The sequence below is a fragment of the Somniosus microcephalus genome, chromosome 16 (genome assembly GCF_052327205.1).
Source record: "Somniosus microcephalus isolate GS21.2 chromosome 16, FLI_Smic_1.0, whole genome shotgun sequence".
NCBI lineage: Eukaryota > Metazoa > Chordata > Chondrichthyes > Squaliformes > Somniosidae > Somniosus > Somniosus microcephalus.
The window spans coordinates 49,347,532-49,368,012 of record NC_141002.1 but is presented as its reverse complement, the minus strand read 5'-3'; the positions used below and the strand labels follow the sequence as shown (position 1 = coordinate 49,368,012).

General features: G+C 44.3%; 2 protein-coding genes across 4 annotated transcripts in view; one reads left to right on the top strand and one right to left on the bottom strand.

Moving 5' to 3' along the window:
• Positions 1-238: 238 nt before the first annotated feature.
• Positions 239-1,566, bottom strand: LOC147106148 (achaete-scute homolog 4-like). The gene has a single exon (XM_086009744.1). It carries the CDS (start codon positions 1,350-1,352, stop codon positions 792-794), a length of 561 nt encoding a protein of 186 aa, XP_085865870.1. The 5' UTR covers positions 1,353-1,566; the 3' UTR covers positions 239-791.
• A 6,141-nt stretch (positions 1,567-7,707) lies between these two features.
• Positions 7,708-20,481, top strand: part of prdm4 (PR domain containing 4) — a 50,621-nt gene continuing 37,847 nt past the window's right edge. The window contains exons 1-4 of one of the 3 annotated variants that reach the window (XM_086008974.1): positions 7,708-7,902; positions 8,807-8,873; positions 15,509-15,639; positions 19,228-19,413. In XM_086008974.1, the coding sequence (XP_085865100.1) occupies positions 15,510-15,639; positions 19,228-19,413 (316 nt within the window). In that variant the 5' untranslated portion in view covers positions 7,708-7,902; positions 8,807-8,873; position 15,509. Of the gene's footprint in view, positions 7,992-8,065; positions 8,477-8,806; positions 8,874-15,508; positions 15,640-19,227; positions 19,414-20,481 lie in introns of those variants that run through there. The other 2 variants (XM_086008976.1, XM_086008975.1) reach the window with 2 other exon arrangements.

Here is a 20,481-nt window from a genome sequence, read left to right as displayed (position 1 = left end):
CTCTGTATGTTTGTAAGCAGGTATTGTATGCACTGGGAAGCTGTTTGTAAATCCATTGCTTGTTCGCAAGGTCCTTTTGCCAGTCCCAGTGCTAATTCTGATCCCAGTGTGATCCCCTCATGTCATTTATTTTCTTGTTTTGAAATGCAATAGTGAAGTTGCAATTGTTCTATACAAATAAAAATAAGTTCATATTATTTCCTGATAAGGTTTATTCCCTCACTATACAATAGTCATGAATTTCATTAGATACTGGCTTCATAAAGAAGGTTTTTTTTTGTGTAAACATACTGTTAAATATCTGCATCATACCCAGACCTCAGTCACTAAGAAAGGTTCTGCTGTGCTCTCTTCACTCCTCTTCAGGCTTCTTATATACAGATCTTGCCATGAGGGAGGCGAGAAATAATTGAGGCTCCAGATGAAAACGTACACAATCTGTATGACAACGTCCATTGTTTGTGCAGCAAGTTTTTGTCCACATATGTCTTCACTATGTTATATTTTTGTGAATTTTATATTTAAAAGCAATGAGAGACCCTTCATCGTTCTGGCCTTCCTGTTTCCATCTATTCACCTGCCAATCCTTAGAGGTGCATTGGCTTGATGAGAAAGCATCCATGGTGCATAAATCAACAGTGTACTTCATGTGAAAATTCATTACTGCACTACCTGTGTCCAATGGAAAAGATGTATAGTTCGTCCCAAAAATGGTCTGGCAAACAATGTTTCACAAAGACAATGGACTACTACATGTTGAATGGGTTGAATTTATTGCATCAAGTAGCTGGTTAGCTGCTTAACTCACCAAGTTCACTGAAGGGCGAGGAGGATTTTGACTCTCCGTCACTATTGCCTTCTCTCCTTGGTGCAGGGCTGGGAAGCTTATGGATCTCCACAGCCCTTGGAGACAGGGACCCTCTCTCTTTAGTCTCCGAGGGGTTCAGTAACTCCTGAAGGTGTTTGATGTAGCTGATAGCAGCCCTTAAGGTCTCCACTTTGCTGAGTCTTTTGTCTGCAAAATCCTCAGGGAGATGCTCCCTGAGCCGTGCGTAGCCTTCATTGACATAGCGCACTCTCTGCCGTTCCCTTTCATTGCGTTTCCTGATAAAAGCCGGCTCAAAAGAATAATCGTAGATCCCCAAGTGGCTGCGGAAAGGTAGGTAAGACAGCCTGCTGGCATATCCTTCACGGTATGTGCCTTCCAGGTATGCAGGGTCAACAGGAAAAGGTAATGGCAAACCCTCTGCAAAGGGCACCCCAAAGCAGTCATGTACCCTAGCCAAGGGCACCCCAATGGGTCTTGGGTAGGGGATTCTTTCCAGTGTTGATCCTTGCTGATCTCCATCCATTTCAAATTCAGGTGCTTAAGCACAGTAGCTCACTTCCTCCTTTATGGCAATTTGCTGTCAAAGATTCTGTAAAAGTTGGTAATGGCAATATTCCCAGTTTGAACTTCTCAAACGCACCTCAGATCACATTAGTCTCTCTCAAACATCAGGAAAAAGATGGATAAATGTTAAATGGCAGAGAGGACAGTAGCCGTTCTGTGTGTCCTTGATGGAATAGTCTGTCCCAAAATGGTCCTTGATGGAATAGTCTGTCCCAAAATGAAAATGGAAAGAGTGTCAGTTACGCTAAAAAGTTAAATTGGTTTTCTCTGAATTTATGTCAGTACTTAAATCTGTTGTAATATAAGAAATGCGGCAGCCAATTTGTGTACAGAAAGCTCCCACAAACAACAATGTGATAATGACCAGATAATCCGTTTTTTTTAGTAATATTGACTGAGGGATAAATATCGGCCAAGACACCAGGGATAACTCCCCTGCTCTTCTTCAAAATAGTGCTATTGGATCTTTTACGTCCACCTGAGAGAGCAGGCGGGACCTCAGTTTAATGTGTCATCTGTAAGACGGCACCTCCGACAGTGCAGCACTCCCTCAGCACTGCACTGCACTGGAGTATCAGCCTAGATTTTTGTGCTCAAGACTCTGGAGTGGGACTTGAACCCACAACCTTCTGATGCAGAGGCAAGAGTCCTAATCAATATTCCCTCTAATTTTTCTTTGGCTCGTGCAGCCCCTTTAACAGGCTGCGTGGGCTATTCAACATTACGTGCATGCACAGTTTTTTATTTAATAACTGGCTCATCGGCTGCACGGGACCTCCAGAGTGCTGCGCGGCCATGCGTAAAGGGAACATTGGTCCTAATGTATGCCCCAACAACTCTGGGTCTATAAGTTTGTTTGCTGCGCTATGCTTCTAGGGAGATGTTCTGAACAAATATTATTTGTTCATCTATTCTCAATTGTGACAATGGGGAATTTTAACCCTTCCTTACCCAGCAGAAACTGGGTTGGTGGGGTGGGGGTGTGGCAGTTAAAATTGAGCAGGAAACATAACTGTTGGACAAGGACACCCACCCAAAGCCAGCGGGGTCCTTGTTTAAATATGCAAATCAAGTCCCGATGACACAATCAGGACCCGACTGCAATATTAACCTCAGGCGTCCACTTCCCTGCCAGGCCAAACCTGCCAAGAACAGGAACCGAGGCTAGAAAAGTGCCAGCAAGATAGGTTTTTAAAAAAAAAAATTAAGTTTTGTTGTGGGCCAGGAGGAGCTGCAGTGCAGGGCTGTGTCTCACAAGGAAACTTTGGACCTCCGCTGCCCCGGGCCACTGTTCCCCCTCCAACCCCCACCCGCCAACCCCCCCACCCACACCCAAGTTTGCCTCTGGACTCCCCTCCCCTGTCCTGATGCTGGGGACTGTTCCCTTGGGTCCTCAGGTGCGGCCTCTTTCCGCCCAAAATTCCACTCCCATTCCCGCCGAGTTTGGGCGGGAGTCCGTCCTGCAGAATGTTAATGAGGCCTGGCCATTAAAATCAGCTGGGCCTCCCAGCTGTGCTCTTGAGGCTGGCCATTCGCTAGGCCACGTTCCCACCCAGGAGTTAAAACTGACCCCAGTCTCTGCAAAATGTGAAAAATATTCCTTGCTGATAATATTGCTCTAATGATATTTTAAACTACCACGCTGTTTGCTTTAAAACTCGGTGATTTCCATAGTCCTCACCTGCCCGAACAGATATTCCTTCAAGAATGTTACACATCGCTAAATTTTCCTTAAGTTAAAATGGAAGTGATGCTCATGTGGTATTTGTCTCCTCACTAACTCACTCAGATGCGACAGAGGCTGAGATTATATCAAGAAAATAATTATTCAAAGCAAGAGATCAGTGAGATTTTGAAGCATTGAAATTCAAGGCTAGATGTGACTTCCTGTCGATTTTGAGCAGATTTTTATTTGTTTTTGCCTTGTATCATTGCTTGAATTGTTTTGTACAAATACCACATAAAGAAACAGTGTCGGAGGAACAGTATAATGGGTTCAATGATTTACCTTGTGGGTTTACTGCTCACGGTTAATCAGGAATTGAAGAAACCAAAATCTCTCTGTGCCAGCGCATTAAAATGAGTGGGACTAGAAGTAAATCTTAATAACAAGTAAATGGAATAAAATGAGAAATGTAGCACAATGAAATGTATTAAAGAGGAGGTAGACAACAGAGGATAAAGATGATAAAGAGGAAATTGTACTTAATCTGTTTCAGAAAATGAAGAGAATGAGATCAATTGTTACTGAGCACAGCAAAGGAGGAATGAGACAGAAATAAAGAGAAGCTGATCTCTATTAATGAATGACTCTGACCAGGAAATTTGTACCAAGTCTTGCAAAATTTAGAAAAAGTGCAATATTGTGCTTTTATGCTTAAAAAAATAAAAGATATAGGTTTGAAAAAAATAAATAACATCAAAATACACCTGGGGAATTAAACTGGGGATGAGGAATGAAAAGACCAGAGAAAATCAAAAGGAGAAAAAAAATTCATCGGTGGAGGGAAATAAGAATCAGAAAAGAATTAGAGAACAGAATAAGGGGAGAGAATGAGAAAGACAAACAAACAATAAAGAGAAAACAGGAAAAAGAAAGACAAGAGACATAGATTTAAAAAGGTAGTAAAGAGAGAGAGAATGATAAAGAAAGAGGATGAAAAGGAAAAGGATAGGTCACATATAGAATGTAAGGAAAAAAAGAAAGTTTGAAGAGAAAAGCACAATACTCAGGAATTTTATTTTCAATTGCCGTGATTTTAGTGTACAATTTTCCTTACCTTTTTGGCTCTAAGATTTTCTCATCATTTTTACTGTTTTCCACTCTCTCCAGGTTGATACCTCTCTGAGGAAAGCAGGGAGCACAGGCTTCTCTGGTTTCTTAGGACCTGGAATGTCTTCTAAGATTTTCCCAGTGTTTGAGCAGCTTTTCAAGTCCCTTCCTTCTGGCCTCAAGGTGTTGAGGAAAGCTTCACAGACCAGTAGCAAACAGTCGGCCTCTTTTTCTGTTTTTCAAGGTAGACTGGGGATTGTGTCAGACTCCTACGTTTTGGGAATCAGGTAATTCCTCTCTGATCAAAGAGCTGCACAGACTCTTCAGAGTCCTGCCTCCTCCCACCCAGACACTTGGAAATGTTTGAATAGCGGTGATTGAAATAACTTCACTGCAGCATAGATCAGTGATCAGATTTCAGCTTTACAGAGTGGATCACAGAAGAGATGGATAAGTGGGCAGGGAGCTAGAAAATCAGATACAGTCAGAAATATAGAGATGTAGTAATATAAAGACAAATGTATGCACACATACACATGGTGATAGATAGGAGAGATAGATACAGAGCGCAATAGATAAACACAGATGGATACATTAATAAAGATAGATACAAAGAGGTAGCTAAAGTGATAGATGGAAGGCTAGGTAGACTGATAGAGAAAGATCAGTAGATAGATTATGATGATGAGGGCAGTTATTAGAATGTATCTGCTGATTATACTCCATTAATGTTGAAGCATTGTTACTGCGCAAAGGGACTCACAGAATCACAAAGGTATCTTGGGATAGAACAATGCCGACAATTACACACATCCTAGAAGCAATTGGAATGTCAGTTGTAGCTCAGTTGGTAGCACTTTCACCTCTGAGTCAAAAAACTTGGGGATTCAAGTCCCACTCCAGAGACTTGAGCACAAAATTCTAGGCTGACACTCCAATGCAGTGCTGAGGGAGTGCTGCACTGTCAGTGGTGCTATCTTTCAGATAAAAAGTTAAACCGAGGCCCTGTCTGCTCTCTCAGTGGACGTAAAAGATCTTATGGCATTATTTCAAAGAAGAGCAGGTGAGTTCTCCCCAGTGTCCTGGCCAATATTTATCCATCAATCTACATCACTAAAACAGATTATCTAGTCATCATCACATTGATGTTTGTGGAAGCTTGCTGTGTGCAAATTGGCTGCCACGTTTCCCACATTACAACACTGACTCCACTTCAAAAGTACTTCATTGGCTGTGAAGCGCTCTAGGACGTCCGGTGGTCATGAAAGGCGCTATATAAATGCAAGCCTTTCTTTCAATCAGCAATGTGGAATTTCACAACTTACCTTTTACTGAACTCAACAGCACTGTTGTGATGTAATGCTCGCTTTACATCAAGAAGAAACAGTTCTGTAATATGTTGGGACTGCCAGTGCTGTGGAACCATCCCATTTTCATTGCACCAAAAGTGGCAGGAACAAAGAAACAACTGGGCATAGAGTTTAAAAGTCACAAACTGTGGAAGGTGTGTACATGCAAGCAAAGTGAAAACCACATCACTACCCTTTATGGCTGGGTAGGCTGAGTACTTTCCCTCCAACAGCAAGCATTTACTTTTACTGAATGGAGCACTGCTGCCTCTTGAGGTTGTTCTCTGTTCTCAGTGGCAGTAGCCCCGTCTTATCTACATTGCTAAAGTGCTGCTGAAGTCAAGGCTGCCACTAGCAGCAGCACTGTAATGTAGAAAGGGCACCTTTCTGACAGGATTAGGTTGGGAGGTGCCTCACATTTACTGGGAAAGAACATGTATAATATCCTCTATTTATGTAAATCTGGTGCTGCAATCTGGGCTCCATTTTGAATAAGCGATTGCAATTGATTAGAGCTGCCCTGAACTTGTTATATTTATCCATAATTAATATTCTAAAAACATTGGCCCAGAAATTCCACGTCCCGCAATCCGCAATTTCCATTTGCCCAACGGCCTGACACTCACCCCATCAGAAATTCCAGGGTCAGCTAATTAGAATACTGCAGGGCAGCACAAAAATGCAAGTCCCACCAGCAATTGTCAGTTACACCAGGAGGCCCAGAAAATAATGTGGGGAGTGAAAGGAGCGCTTGTACGAGTGCAGTTGCTGCACTTCAAGCTGGACTACTCTTAAAGCAGAGACAGCAGGCAGAAAGCTCAAGAAATGTGCAATTGGGAGCCTGATTTAAATTTAACAGCTGCCGTGGATGTTTCCAGGGCTCGGGAAACCCAGCAGTGAATGGGAGGTGGATGTAAAAGATCCCACAGCACTATTTCGAAGAAAGGCAGGGTAGTTATTCCCAGTGTCCTGGCCGATATTTATCTCTCAATCAACATCATTAAAACATTATCTAGTCATTATCACATTGCTGTTTGTGGGAGCTTGCTGTGTGCAAATTGGCTGCCGCGTTTCCTACATTGCAACAGTGACTACATTTAAAAAAAAAGTACTTCATTGGCTGTAAAGCACTCTGGAACGTCCTGAGGATGTGAAAGGCTCTATATAAATGCAAATCTTTTTTTTTCATGTTACTCTTCTGAGCCTTGGTAAGAATGTCCTAAGAACATAAGAAATAGGAGCAGGAATGTTTTGTAGGGAAAGAATTGCTGAGTAACCATCATCAGGTGTATTCTAGAGCTTTCCTTCAAACATATATAAGGAGGCTCGCTGTGTCTCTCAAGTTTCATTATGTTTAATTGAACAGCTGTGTTTCAAAATTAAATTAGAACATAAGGGCAGGTACGTGACAAATAAACCGTGATGATGGGGAAATTGTTCAACTTCTTTCTGTCAGTCTGTTGATAAAAAGATGAGTATATTTTCTTCGGTGGCTTTATACACAGTTGTTTCTGATGTCTTGCATGTAAATCTCTGTCCCTCGAGCCTGCTCCGTCATTCAATAAGATCATGGCTAATCATCGACCTCAACTCCACGTTCCCGCCCGATCTCCATATCCCTTGATTCCCCTAGAGTCCAAAAATCTATGCATCTCAGCCTTGAATATACTCAAAGACTCAGCATGCACAGCCCTCTGGGGCAGAGAATTCCAAAGATTCACAACCCTCTGACTGAAGAAATTCCTCCTCATCTCAGTCTTAAATGGCCTACCCCTTATCCCGAGACTGTGCCCCCTAGTTCTAGATACTCCAGCCAGGGGAAACAACCTCTCAGCATCTACCCATCAGAATCTGGTATGTTTCAATGAGATCACCTCTGATTCTTCTAAACTCCAGAGTATAGGCCCATGCTACACAATCTCTCCTCATCCTGACCTGTACTAGGGGCTATGCCCCTTCACCTAAGTTTTCTCAATATAGTAACAGTAGGAAAGCGAAGGTGGCAGCAAACGACTGAAAGCCTGCTGCAATGGTCGGGATTGGACCGTGGAGTTCTGTCAGTTCCGGCCATGAGCAGCGGGGCGGGCGGGGGCGCTGTCGGGCCGGCGCAGGCGCAGTGCGGCACGGTGGGCTGGCGGTGGATGTGGAGCTGCGCGCGCCGACAGGTCAGTGAGCAACATTGGATACAACAACAATAGGAGAGAGAATCAAAGCCGGCCCCCGAGCCCGGCACTGCACTGCACCCGCCGTTCACCCAGGCCTGTCCCGGCCAGGCCAACAGCCCCGCTCCCAGAAAATGCCCATCAGATGTTGCAATGATCAGCACATTGAGGCCAGGGAGTGAGATTCATTCTCCAACATCCCAGAGCGACCCATGACAACCCCCGGTAAACACTCGCTTTGATAGAGCAACAGTCCCAGCCCTGTGACTGTTACTGTGCAATATTTATACTGACCCCGCGCTGCCTCTGCGCAGGTAATTGTTGTATTAACGTAACTGGGTGCACCGACTCTGTGTGTCCGGCCTGTGTCTGCACAGACTCCTAAACTCTACCTCCTCCTTTAAGACGCTCTTTAAAACCTACCTCTTTGACCAAGCTTTTGATCATCTGCCCTAATATCTCTTTTTGTGGCTTGGTGTCAAATGTTTTTGCTAATCACTCCTGTGAAGCACCTTGGGATGTTTTACTGTGTTAAAGGCGCTATATGAATACAAGTTGCTGTGTTGACTGTGTGGGGCCTCTGTCTGAACGGACCGTGTGTACGACCCACGTCTGCTCGAACTCTGCGAACGGCCCGCGTCTGCTCGGACTTTGCACACAGCCTGCGTCTGATAAGACAGTAATTGGCCAGGTTGGATTTGTCCTGCTTTTTGTGGACAGGACGTTTATCTACGCAACCTTTGTATAATCCACAGACTGAAAGCCTGCGATCAAGCACCTATATATATTAGTGGATTTGGTGGGTCTATCCTGGTGGTTTGTGTTTGTGCTGCTCTTTGTACTAGGTTTCTGCAGGGTATTTAGTGGGTTTTGTTGGTGTGTGCTGGTTGGGTTTGTACTTGATAAACTTGGTATACTGAGAGGGTCTGTGCTGTGCTGGTGTGTCTCGGTGGGTTTCAGTGGGATGGATTTGGGCTGGTGCTTCTATACAGCATAGGTGTGTTCTGGGCTGGTGTCTCTATTGGGTGCTATTATACGAGGGCTGGGTGGTTTTGTGTTGGGACTGGGTTGTGTGTACTGAGGTCCATACATTGTCTTTACCTTGATATTATTCTCTTGCTTTCCACAGTGGTAACAGATGGATGCTTCAGCAGTGAAAACCTTCTGGGGTAGGATAAACCAGGAGACTCTTTCAGGTAAATCTCTACTTTTGTCTTGGAATCACATGATTACTTCTTGAGGGAACCAGTTTCTTTTCTCTAAGGCGCAGTACCTGGATGTTTTTCTTTATTTGGTGTTTTTGTTGGTTACACAGTAAGGAGGTGAGTAAGTAAGTCTGCTGTACGACGATGGGTGTAAGCGTGGGATTTTTATTAAAACCCATGGGATTTGAGCAGGGAGCTGGTTTAGTGCAGTCAACTCATTTGGCCCTGGTCTCTGACCCAGAAGCGAAGTAAGTTAGTGCTGTTCAGAAGCACAGAGTGAGGATCATTACAGTACAGGATTTTCCAGAGTTTACATAAAAATCAGATCTCTGATTCAGTAAATGCATGATCAGATTTGCAGTGTAGGTCTGTTCCCTGTTGGATTTGTGGTGTTGAGGTGGCCATAGTCCAAAGTTACGTTTGGCAATGAATCCCGTTGGAGATATCAGATTGATGACTTTCGCTCATAAGAACATAAGAAATAGGAGCAGGAGTAGGCCATTCGGCCCCTCGAGCCTGCTCCGCCATTCAATAAGATCATGGCTGATTTGATCTTGGCCTCAACTCCACTTTTCTGCCTGTTCCCCAATAACCCTTGACTCCCCAGTATTTCCAAAATCTGTCTATCTCAGCCTTGAATATATTCAATGACTCAGCCTCCACAGCTCTCTGCGGCAGAGAATTCCAAAGATTCACGACTCTCTGAGAGAAGAAATTCCTCCTCATCTCCGTCTTAAATTGGCAACCCCTTATCCTGAAACTATTCCCCCAGTTCTAGATTCCCCCACGAGGGGAAACGTCCTCTCAGCATCTACCCTGTCAAGCCCCCTCAGAATCTTATATGTTTCAATAAGATCACCTCTCATTCTTCTAAACTCCAATGAGTATAGGCCCAACCTGCTCAACCTTTCCTCATAAGGCAACCCCTTCAACCCGGGAATCAACCTAGTGAACCTTTTCTGAACTGCCTCCAATACAAGTGTATCCCTCCTTAAATAAGGAGACCAAAACTGTAGGCAGTATTCTAGGTGTGGTCTCACCAATGTCCAGTACAGTTGTAGCAAGACTTCCCTACTTTTATACTCCATCCCCCTTGCAATAAAGGCCAATATTCCATTTACCTTCCTAATTACTTACTGTACCTGCATGCTAACTTTTTGTGTTTCATGTACGAGGACACCCAGATCCCTCTGTACTGCAGCATTCTGTAGTCTCCCACCATTTAAATAATATTTTGCTTTTCTATTCTTCCTACCAAAGTGGATAACCTCACATTTTCCCACATTATACGCCATCTGCCAAATTTGTGCCCACTCACTTAACCTATCTATATCACTTTGCAGACTCTGTCTCCTCCTCACTTGCTTTCCCACCTATCTTTGTATCATCAGCAAATTTGGCTACAATACACTTGCTTCCTTCATCCAAGTCATTAATATAGATTGTAAATTGTTGAGGCCCCAGCACTGACCCCTGTGGCATCCCACTAGTTACAGTTTGCCAACCTGAAAATGACCCATTTATCCTGACTCTCTGTTTTCTGTTAGTTAGCCAATCCTCTATCCACATATTACCCCCAACACCATGAGCTCTTATCTTGTGCAGTAACCTTTTATGTGGCACCTTATCGAATGCCATTTGGAAATCCAAATACACTACAACTACTGGTTCCCCTTTATCCACCCTGCTCATTACATCCACAAAGAACTCTAATAAATGTGTCAAACACGATATCCCTTTCATAAAACCATGTTGACTCTGCTTGATTGTATTATGATTTTCTAAATGTCCTGCTACTACTTCCTTAATAATGGATTCCAGCATTTTTGCAATGACAGATGTTAGGCTAACTGGTTTATAGTTTCCTGCTTTCTATCTCCCTCCTTTCTTGAATATTGGCATTACATTTGGCATTACAAATGGTATGTTGGCCTTCGTAGTGAGAGGGGTTTGAGTACAGGAACAGGGATGTCTTGCTGCAGTTGTACAGGGCCTTGGTGAGACCACATCTTTAGTATTGTGTGCAGTTTTGGTCGCCTTATCTGAGGAAGGATGTTCTTGCCATGGAAGGAGTTCAGCGAAGATTCACCAGGCTGATACCTGGGATGGCAGGAATGATGTATGAGGAGAGATTGGGTCGATTGGGCTTGTACTCGCTGGAGTTTAGAAGAATGAGAGGGGATCTCATTGAAACTTATAAAATTCTGACAGGACTGGACAGACTAGATGCAGGAAGGATGTTCCCGATGGTCAGGGAGTCCAGAACCAGGGGTCACAGTCTAAGGATAAGGGGTAGGTCATTTAGGACAGAAATGAGGAGGAATTTCTTCACTCAGTGAGTGGGGAACCTGTGGAATTCTCTACCACAGAAGGCAGTAGAGGCCAATTCATTAAATATATTCAAGAAGGAGTTGGATATATTTCTTAAGGCTAAAGGGATCAAGGGGTATGGGGAGAAAGCAGGGACCGGGTACTGAAATTGGATGATCAGCCATGATCGCATTGAATGACGGAGCAGGCTCGAGGGGCCGAATGGCCTACTCCTGCTCCTATCTTCTATGTTTCTATGTTTCCAATCCGCTGGGACCTTTCCGGAGTCTAGGGAATTTTGGAAGATTACAACCAATTCATCCACTATCTCTGCAGCCACTTTTAAGACCCTAGGATGCAGACCATCAGGTCCAGGGGACTTGTCAGCCTTTAGTCCCATTAGTTTGCCTAGTACTTTTTCTCTAGTGATAGTGATTGTTTTAAGTTCCTCCCTCCCTTTTGCCCCTTGATTTTCCACTATTATTGGGATGTTTTTAGTGTCTTCTACCGTGAAGACAGATGAAAAATATTTGTTCAAAGTCTTTGCTGTTTCTTTGTTTCCCATTATTAATTCCCCAGTCTCATCCTCTAAGGGACCAACATTTACTTTAGCTACTCTCTTCCTTTTTATATACTTGTAGAAGCTCTTGCTGTCTGTTTTTATATTTCTTGCTACAGTAGTTTACTCTCATAATCTATTTTCGCCCTCATTATTTTTTTAGTCATCCTTTGCAAGTTTCTAAAAATTTCCCAATCTTCTGACCTACCACTAATCTTTGCAACATTGTATGCCTTATATTTCAATTTGATACCCTCCTTAACTTCCTTAGTAAGCCATGGATGGTACATCCTTCTCATAGATATCTTTGTTGAGAGTTATGAAATATCTCTTTAAAAGTCTGCCGCTGCTTATCTACCGTCTTACCTTTTAATCTATTTTCCCAGCCCACTTTAGCCAACTCTGTCTTCATACCCTTGTAATTGCCTTTATTTAAGTTTAAGACACTAGTTTCAGACCCAAGTTTCTCACCCTCAAACTGAATGTGAAATTCTATCATGTTATGATCACTCTTCCCTAGAGGATCTTTAGTATAAGATCATTAATTAATCCTGTCTTATTACACATTACTAGATCTAAAATAGCCTGTTCCCTAGTCAGTTCCACAAAGTATTGTTCTAAGAAACTGTCCTGAATACACTCTATGAACTCGTCCTCAAGGCTACTATTGCCAATTTGATTTGTCCAATCTATATGAAGATTAAAATTACCCACAATTATTGCAGTACCTTTCTTACAAGCCCCCATTATTTCTTGATTTATACTCTGTCCCACAGTGTAGCTACTGTAAGGGGGCCTGTAGACTACTCCCACCAGTGACTTCTTTCCCTTATTATTTCTTATCTCCACCCAAACTGATTCTACATCTTGATCTTCCGAGCCAAGATCATTTCTCACTACTGTACTGATCTCATCCTTTATTAACAGAGCTACCCCACCTCCTTTTCCTTTCTCAATAGCAAAATACTGTGGATGCTGGAAATCCAAAATAACAACAGAAAATGCTGGAAAAACTCAGCAGGCCAGGCAGCATCCATGGAGAGAGAAACAGAGTTAACCTTTCAGACGAAAGGTCTTTGACCTGAAACGTTAACTCTATTTCTCTCTCCAACGTTTCAGGTCGAAGACCTTTCGTCTGAAAGGTTAACTCTGTTTCTCTCTCCATGGATGCTGCCTGGCCTGCTGAGTTTTTCCAGCGTTTTCTGCTGTTACTTCCTTTTCCTTTCTGCCTATCTTTTCGAAATGTCAAATACCCCTGAATATTCAGTTCCCAGCCTTGGTTACCTTGCAGCCACATCCCTGTAATGGCTATCAGATCATACCCATTTATTTCTATTTAATAAATTTAATAAAAGAACATAAGAAATAGGAGCAGGAGTAGGCCATTTGGCCCTTTGAGACTGCTCCGCCATTTGGCCCTTTGAGACTGCTCCGCCATTCAATAAGATCATGGCTTATCTCCTACCTCATCACCACTTTCCTGAACTATCCCCATACCCCTTGATTCCCTTAATATTCAAAAATCTATCGATCTCTGTCTTGAATATACTCAACGACTGAGCCTCCACAGTCCTCTGGGGTAGAGAATTCCAAAGATTCACAACTCTCTGAGTGAAGAAATTTCACCTCATCTCAGTCCTAAATGGTTGCGAATAGCTGAGGCCCCAGCACTGTTACCCCACTAGTTACAGCCTACCAACCCGAAAATGACCCGTTTATTCCTACTCTAAGTTTTCTGTCCATTAACCAATCCTCCATCCATGCTATTACCCCCAATCCCATGAGCCCAAATTTTGTTTAATATTATCGAATGCCTTTTGAAAATCCAAATACACCACATCCACTGGTTCCCCCTTATCTATTGTGCTAGTTACAACCTCAAAAAACTCTGACAGATTTGTCAAACACGATTTCCCTTTCATAAATCTGTGTTGAGTCTGCCTGATCCTATTATGATTTTCTAAGCGCCCTGTTACCACGTCCTTAATAACAGATTCTAGCATTTACCCTGCTACTGATGTCAGGCTAACTGGTCTGTAGTTCCCCATTTTCTCTCTCCCTCCTTTCCTAAATAGTGGGGTTACATTTGCTACCTTCCAATCTGCAGGAACCTTCTAGAATCTATGGAATTTTGGAAAATGACAACCAATGCATCCATTGCCTCTATAGCCACCTCTTTCAAAACCCTAGGATGTACGCCATCAGGTCCAGGGGATTTATCGGCTTTCAGTCCCATTAATTTCTCCAGTACTACTTTTTTACTAATACTAATATCTTTCAGTTCCTCATTCTCGCTAGACCCTTTGTTGTCCACAATTTCCGGGAAGTTTTTTGTGTCTTCTTCCTTGAAGACAGACACAAAGTATTTGTTTAATTTCTCTGCTATTTCCTTATTCCCCATTATAATTTCTCCTGCCTCAGCCATATAGTGCCTTTAGCTTTGACTTATTTCTCTTTTTCCCTGATGTCACCTTAGTCACTGATTGCCTCTGTTACTCTCTGTCCCTTCCTGACCCACTCTGCTTATTTTTACCCAAAACTCTACTCTGCTCTAGAGCCTTGACATTTCTCTCGCTGCTTTTATATTTACTCTTTTCTGAATCTTCCCGCCACCCCCCTTCATTAGTTTAAAGTCCTGTCTACTGCCCTAGTTATTCGGTTCGCCAGGACACTGGTCCCAGCCCGGTTTAAGTGGAGCCTGTCCCAACGAACAGCTCCCTCTTTCCCCAGTACTGGTGTCAGTGTCCCATAAACTGAAACCCCTTCCTCCCACACCACTCTTTGAGCCATGCATTTAAACCTCTAATCTGTTTGTCCCTATGTCAATTTGCACGTGGCTCAGGTAACAATCCAGAGATTATTACCTTTGAGGTTCTGCTTTTTAATTTGGATCCTAGCTCCTCAAACTCCCTCAGCAGAACCTCATTCCTAGTTATACCTATGTCGTTGGTTCCTACGTGGACCACGACAACTGGATCCTCCCCCTCCCACTCCCAAGTTCTTCTCCAGCCGTCAATTCATCTATCTTGTTACGAATGCTGCGTGCATTCAGATAAAAAAGACTTTAATTTTGTCTTTTTACCATTTTTACCTACTCTGACCCTATTTGCTGGTGCACTCTTATGCTTGTATGCTTTGTCCCTTCCTGTCACACTCTGATTATTAATACCCCTATTCTACCCTGCACTATTGCCTTGTCTTTTCTCTTTTAACTTTCTAAGTTTCCCCTCACCTGAACCCTCCCCACCTCTTTATTTTAAAGCCCTATCTACTGCCCTAGTTATTCAATTTGCCAGGACACTGGTCCCAGCACGGTTCAAGGGAAGCCCGTCCCAACGGAACAGCTCCCTCTTTCCCCAGTACTGGTGCCAGTGCCCCATGAATCGAAACCCATTTCTCCCACACCAATCCTTGAGCCACGCACTCAACTCTCTGATCTTATTGACCCTATGCCAATTTGCTCGTGGCTCAGATAGTAATCCAGAGATTATTACCTTTGTGGTTCTGCTTTTTAATTTAGCCCCTAGCTGCTCATACTCCCTCAGCAGAAACTCTTTCTTAGTCCTACTTATGTCGTTGGTGCCTACGTGGACTCAATAGAAAGAAATGCCAGAAATTCCTTGTGTTATACTGTCTGTATTTTAAGTATTCCTGCATAATTTTGCTGAAATGAACTGTTTGTGAGTGAATGCTACACCTGCAGTTAATCTCAGGCCACAGTCACTGATTAATAACGTGTACATTGTGTATTTTTCAGCATGAATGACATCAACCTGAGCACTGTTGGGATGGATCAACTGAGTGCTTCTTCTGTTAGCAGCACCTTACCTGTTACGGGAAGTCACCTGAGCATGGGTTCACCCACCCACAACCCTCTCCCAGCTCCAGGTAGGAAATGCTGATCTAAACTGGGAGAATTCAGAGCTAATATTCCCTGCTAACAGTCAGCCAGCAGACTGCGTATTCCCTGTTAACAAGTCACCCAGCAAACTTTTGAACGCCGATTGCATTTTCTTTCCTTTGGGGTACCACTTCTTGCAAGTGTCTCCTGCTGCTTTTGGTGCTTATCTTTCTCAATGTACTTGTCTCATTGAATACATAAGTTTAACTCCTTGCTGTAATTAGCAAGCCCCCCGCCCCCCCACCTCCAGATTGGGAATTTTGTAGCTATTATTGACATTGTGTGCCTTTTTGAGCCTATGTCACTATGGTCTTAAACCTATTTTCGGAATTGAAACAGCTTTGTCTATGGAATCAGTGAGCTTTAGGCTCTCAGTAGTTTTTGCATTTGGATTAAGCGTTTATTGAAACCTCAACTGAAATTTCTAAGATGTCTCAGAATGCTTCTTTCTTGAGAGATCTTGGTGCCCAAATTCATTCTGCCTCTATATTCCTCAGAGTTCGAGTGTAAATTTTACTGTATGTCTCTGAAGCTCTGCCACCATATCCCTCACTCTACCATTACCATCAAGCCAGGGGACCAACCCTGGTTCAATGAGGAGTGTAGAAGAGCATGCCAGGAGCAGCACCAGGTGTACCTAAAAATGAGGTGCCAACCTGGGGAAGCTGCAACACAGGACAACATGCATGCTAAATAGTGGAACCAGCATGTTATAGACAGGGCTAAGCGATCCCACAATCAACAGACCAGATCAAAGCTCTGCAATCCTGCCACATCCAGTCGTGAATGGTGGTGGACAATTAAATAGCTAATGGGAGAAAGAGGCTCCATGAACATCCCCATCCTCAATGATGGCGGAGCCCACCGTGCGAGTGCAAAAGACAAGGCTGAAGTGTTTTCAACCATCTTCAGCCAGAAGTGCCGAGTGGATGATCCATATTGGCCTCCTCCTGAGGTCCCCACCATCACAGAAGCCAGTCTTCAGCCAATTTGATTCACTCCACATGATATCAAGAAACGGTTGAGCGCACTGGATACAGCAAAGGCTATGGGCCCCCGACAACATCCCGGCTGTAGTGCTGAAGACTTGTGCTCCAGAACTAGCCGCGCCTCTAGCCAAGTTGTTCCAGTACAACTACAACACAGGCATCTACCCGACAATGTGGAAAACTGCCCGGGTATGTCCTGTCCACAAAAAGCAGGACAAATCCAATCCGGCCAATTACCGCCCCATCAGTCTACTCGTGATCATCAGCAAAGTGATGGAAGGTGTCATCGACAGTGCTATCAAGCGGCACTTACTCACCGGTAACCTGCTCACTGATGCCCAGTTTGGGTTCTGCCAGGACCACTCGGCTCCAGACCTCATTACAGCCTTGGTCCAAACATGGACAAAAGAGCTGAATTCCAGAGGTGAGGTGAGAGTGACTGCCCTTGACATCAAGCCAGCATTTGATCGAGTGTGGCATCAAGGAGCCCTAGTAAAACTGAAGTCAATGGGAATCAGGGGGAAAATTCTCCACTGGGTGGAGTCACACCTAGCACAAAGGAAGATGGTTGTGGTTGTTGGAGGCCACTCATCTCAGCCCCAGGACATCGCTGCAGGAGTTCCTCAGGGCAGTGTCCTAGGCCCAACCATCTTCAGCTGCCTCATCAATAACCTTCCCTCCATCATAAGGTCAGAAGTGGGGATGTTTGCTGATGATTGCACAGTGTTCAGTTCCATTCGTAACTCCTCAGATAATGAAGCAGCCCATTCCTGCATGCAGCAAGACCTAGACGACAATCAGGCTTGGGTGTGGCAAGTAACATTCGCGCCACAGAAGTGCCAGGCAATGACTATCTCCAACAAAAGAGAGTCTAACTATTGTCCCTTGACATTCAATAGCATTACCATCGTCGATTCCCCCACCATCAACATCCTGGGGGTCACCATTGAACAAAAACCTAACTGGAACAACCACATAAACACTGTGGCAGCAAGAGCAGGTCAGAGGCTGGGTATTCTGTGGCGAGTGTCTCACCTCCTGACTCCCCAAAGCCTTTCCACCATCTACAAGGCACAAGTCAAGAGTGTGATGGAATACTCTCCACTTGCCTGGATGAGTGCAGCTCCAACAACACTCAAGAAGCTCGACATGCTTGATTGGCACCCCATCCACCACCTTAAACATTCACTCACTTCAGCCAGGGTGCACTGGTGGTGGAGTGTGTACCATTTACAAGATGCACTACAGCAACTCGCTAAGGCTTCTTTGACAGCACCTCCCAAACCTGCGACCTCTACTACCTAGGACAAGGGCAGCAGGTGCATGATGGGAACACCATCACCTGCAAGTTCCCTTCCAAGTTACACCTCACGGACTACAGTGGCTTAAGGCGGCTCACCACCACCTCCGAGGGCAATAAGGGATGGGCAATAAACGCTGGCCTTGCCTGCGACGCCCATATCCCAGGAACGAATTAAAAAAAACAGGAAGACTAATCCAGATGTCAGTAGGTAATTTGATTTTTCTTGGGTCTCATGATTTATCAAGTTTTGATACATTGTAACCAGGATGCTTTGCCTCCTAAGTAATTTTAGTGGCAGGTAACTGCTGAAAGATTCATGCAATGTTACAGTGCTGCAAATTAGCCACGTGTGGAATCATGATCAGGGTCACTGATTTGCAGTAACTGAACATGTCAAATTCAGTTTTCTCGTAACATAGGATTCAGCAGTCTTACCAGTATTTTAGAATCGAATTCTGCGATTCCATCTTCCTTTCCATCAAAACCATAAATTGGCGGCCTCGATCATAGTGTAATGTCAGAATTAGTGTGCATTTACTATAGACAAGAGTAGTGTGTGATGGTCACAGGAAGGGCTAGCAGTTGGCCCATGCCTGTTCAAGCTTCTTCTTTTGTATGGTAGTAGCAAAGCAAATCAAATGTCAATATCGAACTCAGATATCCAGGCAAAGCTTCCAGTGTAACAGCGTGGATATCTTGTAGGCTGCCTGTGAGTTTCCTCCGAGGGCAGTGCTCGATAATGTGCTCCAGGGTCTGATTAAGAGCTCCACAGTCGCATGATGGGGATGCTTTAATCTTCCATCTATGGAGAAGGTGGCAGCATCTACCATGACCAGTTCTGAGGCGGTTGATGGTTGTCCACTGTTTGCGAGGAAGGTTTGATCCTTCAGGTTGTACTGTGGGGTCCTCTATAAGGAATCCATTCCGTTTGTCACCGTTCTTCTAAGCATTTTGCCATCGGTCATCAAGACCGAGGGGAGATCGTGAAGGGCTTCGGCAACAGTCCAAAATGGTCTTCTAGATTTGAGATGGGTTGGTGGTAGGTTGTTCAAGTCAGCCTGGATCGATACGCCTTTGCTGGTGTAGCGGTTGTATTCTCTGGAGACTGCATATTCGCGGCGTAAGTGTGGTGGTGCGATGTTTGCAAGCATGGGCTGCCAAGGTGTTGGTGTCAATAAAAGCGTTATTCAAGCAAAACATATAGTTGTGTTGTGCAGTATGTTTGTAAAGTGTTTAGTACGTGTTTGCTTATTTTAATTCATTTCTTGGTGTTTAAACTGCAGGAATGCCAGTGGCAATACCAAACCTTAGTCCTTCCTTAGGCTCCCTTCCGTCTGCCCTTTCATTAATGCTTCCAATGAGCATTGGAGAACGTGGAGTAATGTGCAGCATTCCGGAGCGAAATTATACTTTACCCCCTCCTCCATATTCACACTTGGAGAACAGCTACTTTCGGCACATTCTGCCAGGTAAGTGAAGACCTGGCAACGGAAGGGAAACATTTAGAGTTTGCTTTCTTCTAAACTTGACATCCTGTCAGAAATGTACCGTGTGTTCCAACAATTGCCAGACACACACTGCTTTTCCGTGCCTGTTGCCTCTCAGACCTGCTCCCCTGTGTGCCCCTTGTCTGACGGCGCTGCAACCTCCATGTGCCTCTCCTCTGTCTTCCTTCTGCTACTATTTGTCTCTGCTGCCTTCTGTGTGACCTTCACCTGTCTGTACTACCTCCTTCACGTTCCCTTCATCTGTCTGTACTACCTCCCTCACATTCCCTTCATCTGTCTGTACTACCTCCTTCACGTTCCCTTCATCTGTCTGTACTACCTCCCTCACGTTCCCTTCATCTGTCTGTACTACCTCCTTCACGTTCCCTTCATCTGTCTGTACTACCTCCTTCACATTCCCTTCATCTGTCTGTACTACCTCCTTCACATTCCCTTCATCTGTCTGTACTACCTCCTTCACGTTCCCTTCATCTGTCTGTACTACCTCCTTCACGTTCCCTTCATCTGTCTGTACTACCTCCTTCACATTCCCTTCATCTGTCTGTACTACCTCCTTCACGTTCCCTTCATCTGTCTGTACTACCTCCTTCACATTCCCTTCATCTGTCTGTACTACCTCCTCCACGTTCCCTTCATCTGTCTGTACTACCTCCTCCACGTTCCCTTCATCTGTCTGTACTACCTCCTCCACGTTCCCTTCATCTGTCTGTACTACCTCCTCCACGTTCCCTTCATCTGTCTGTACTACCTCCCTCACGTTCCCTTCATCTGTCTGTACTACCTCCTTCACATTCCCTTCATCTGTCTGTACTACCTCCTCCACGTTCCCTTCATCTGTCTGTACTACCTCCTCCACGTTCCCTTCATCTGTCTGTACTACCTCCTCCACGTTCCCTTCATCTGTCTGTACTACCTCCTTCACATTCCCTTCATCTGTCTGTACTACCTCCTCCACGTTCCCTTCATCTGTCTGTACTACCTCCTCCACGTTCCCTTCATCTGTCTGTACTACCTCCTCCACGTTCCCTT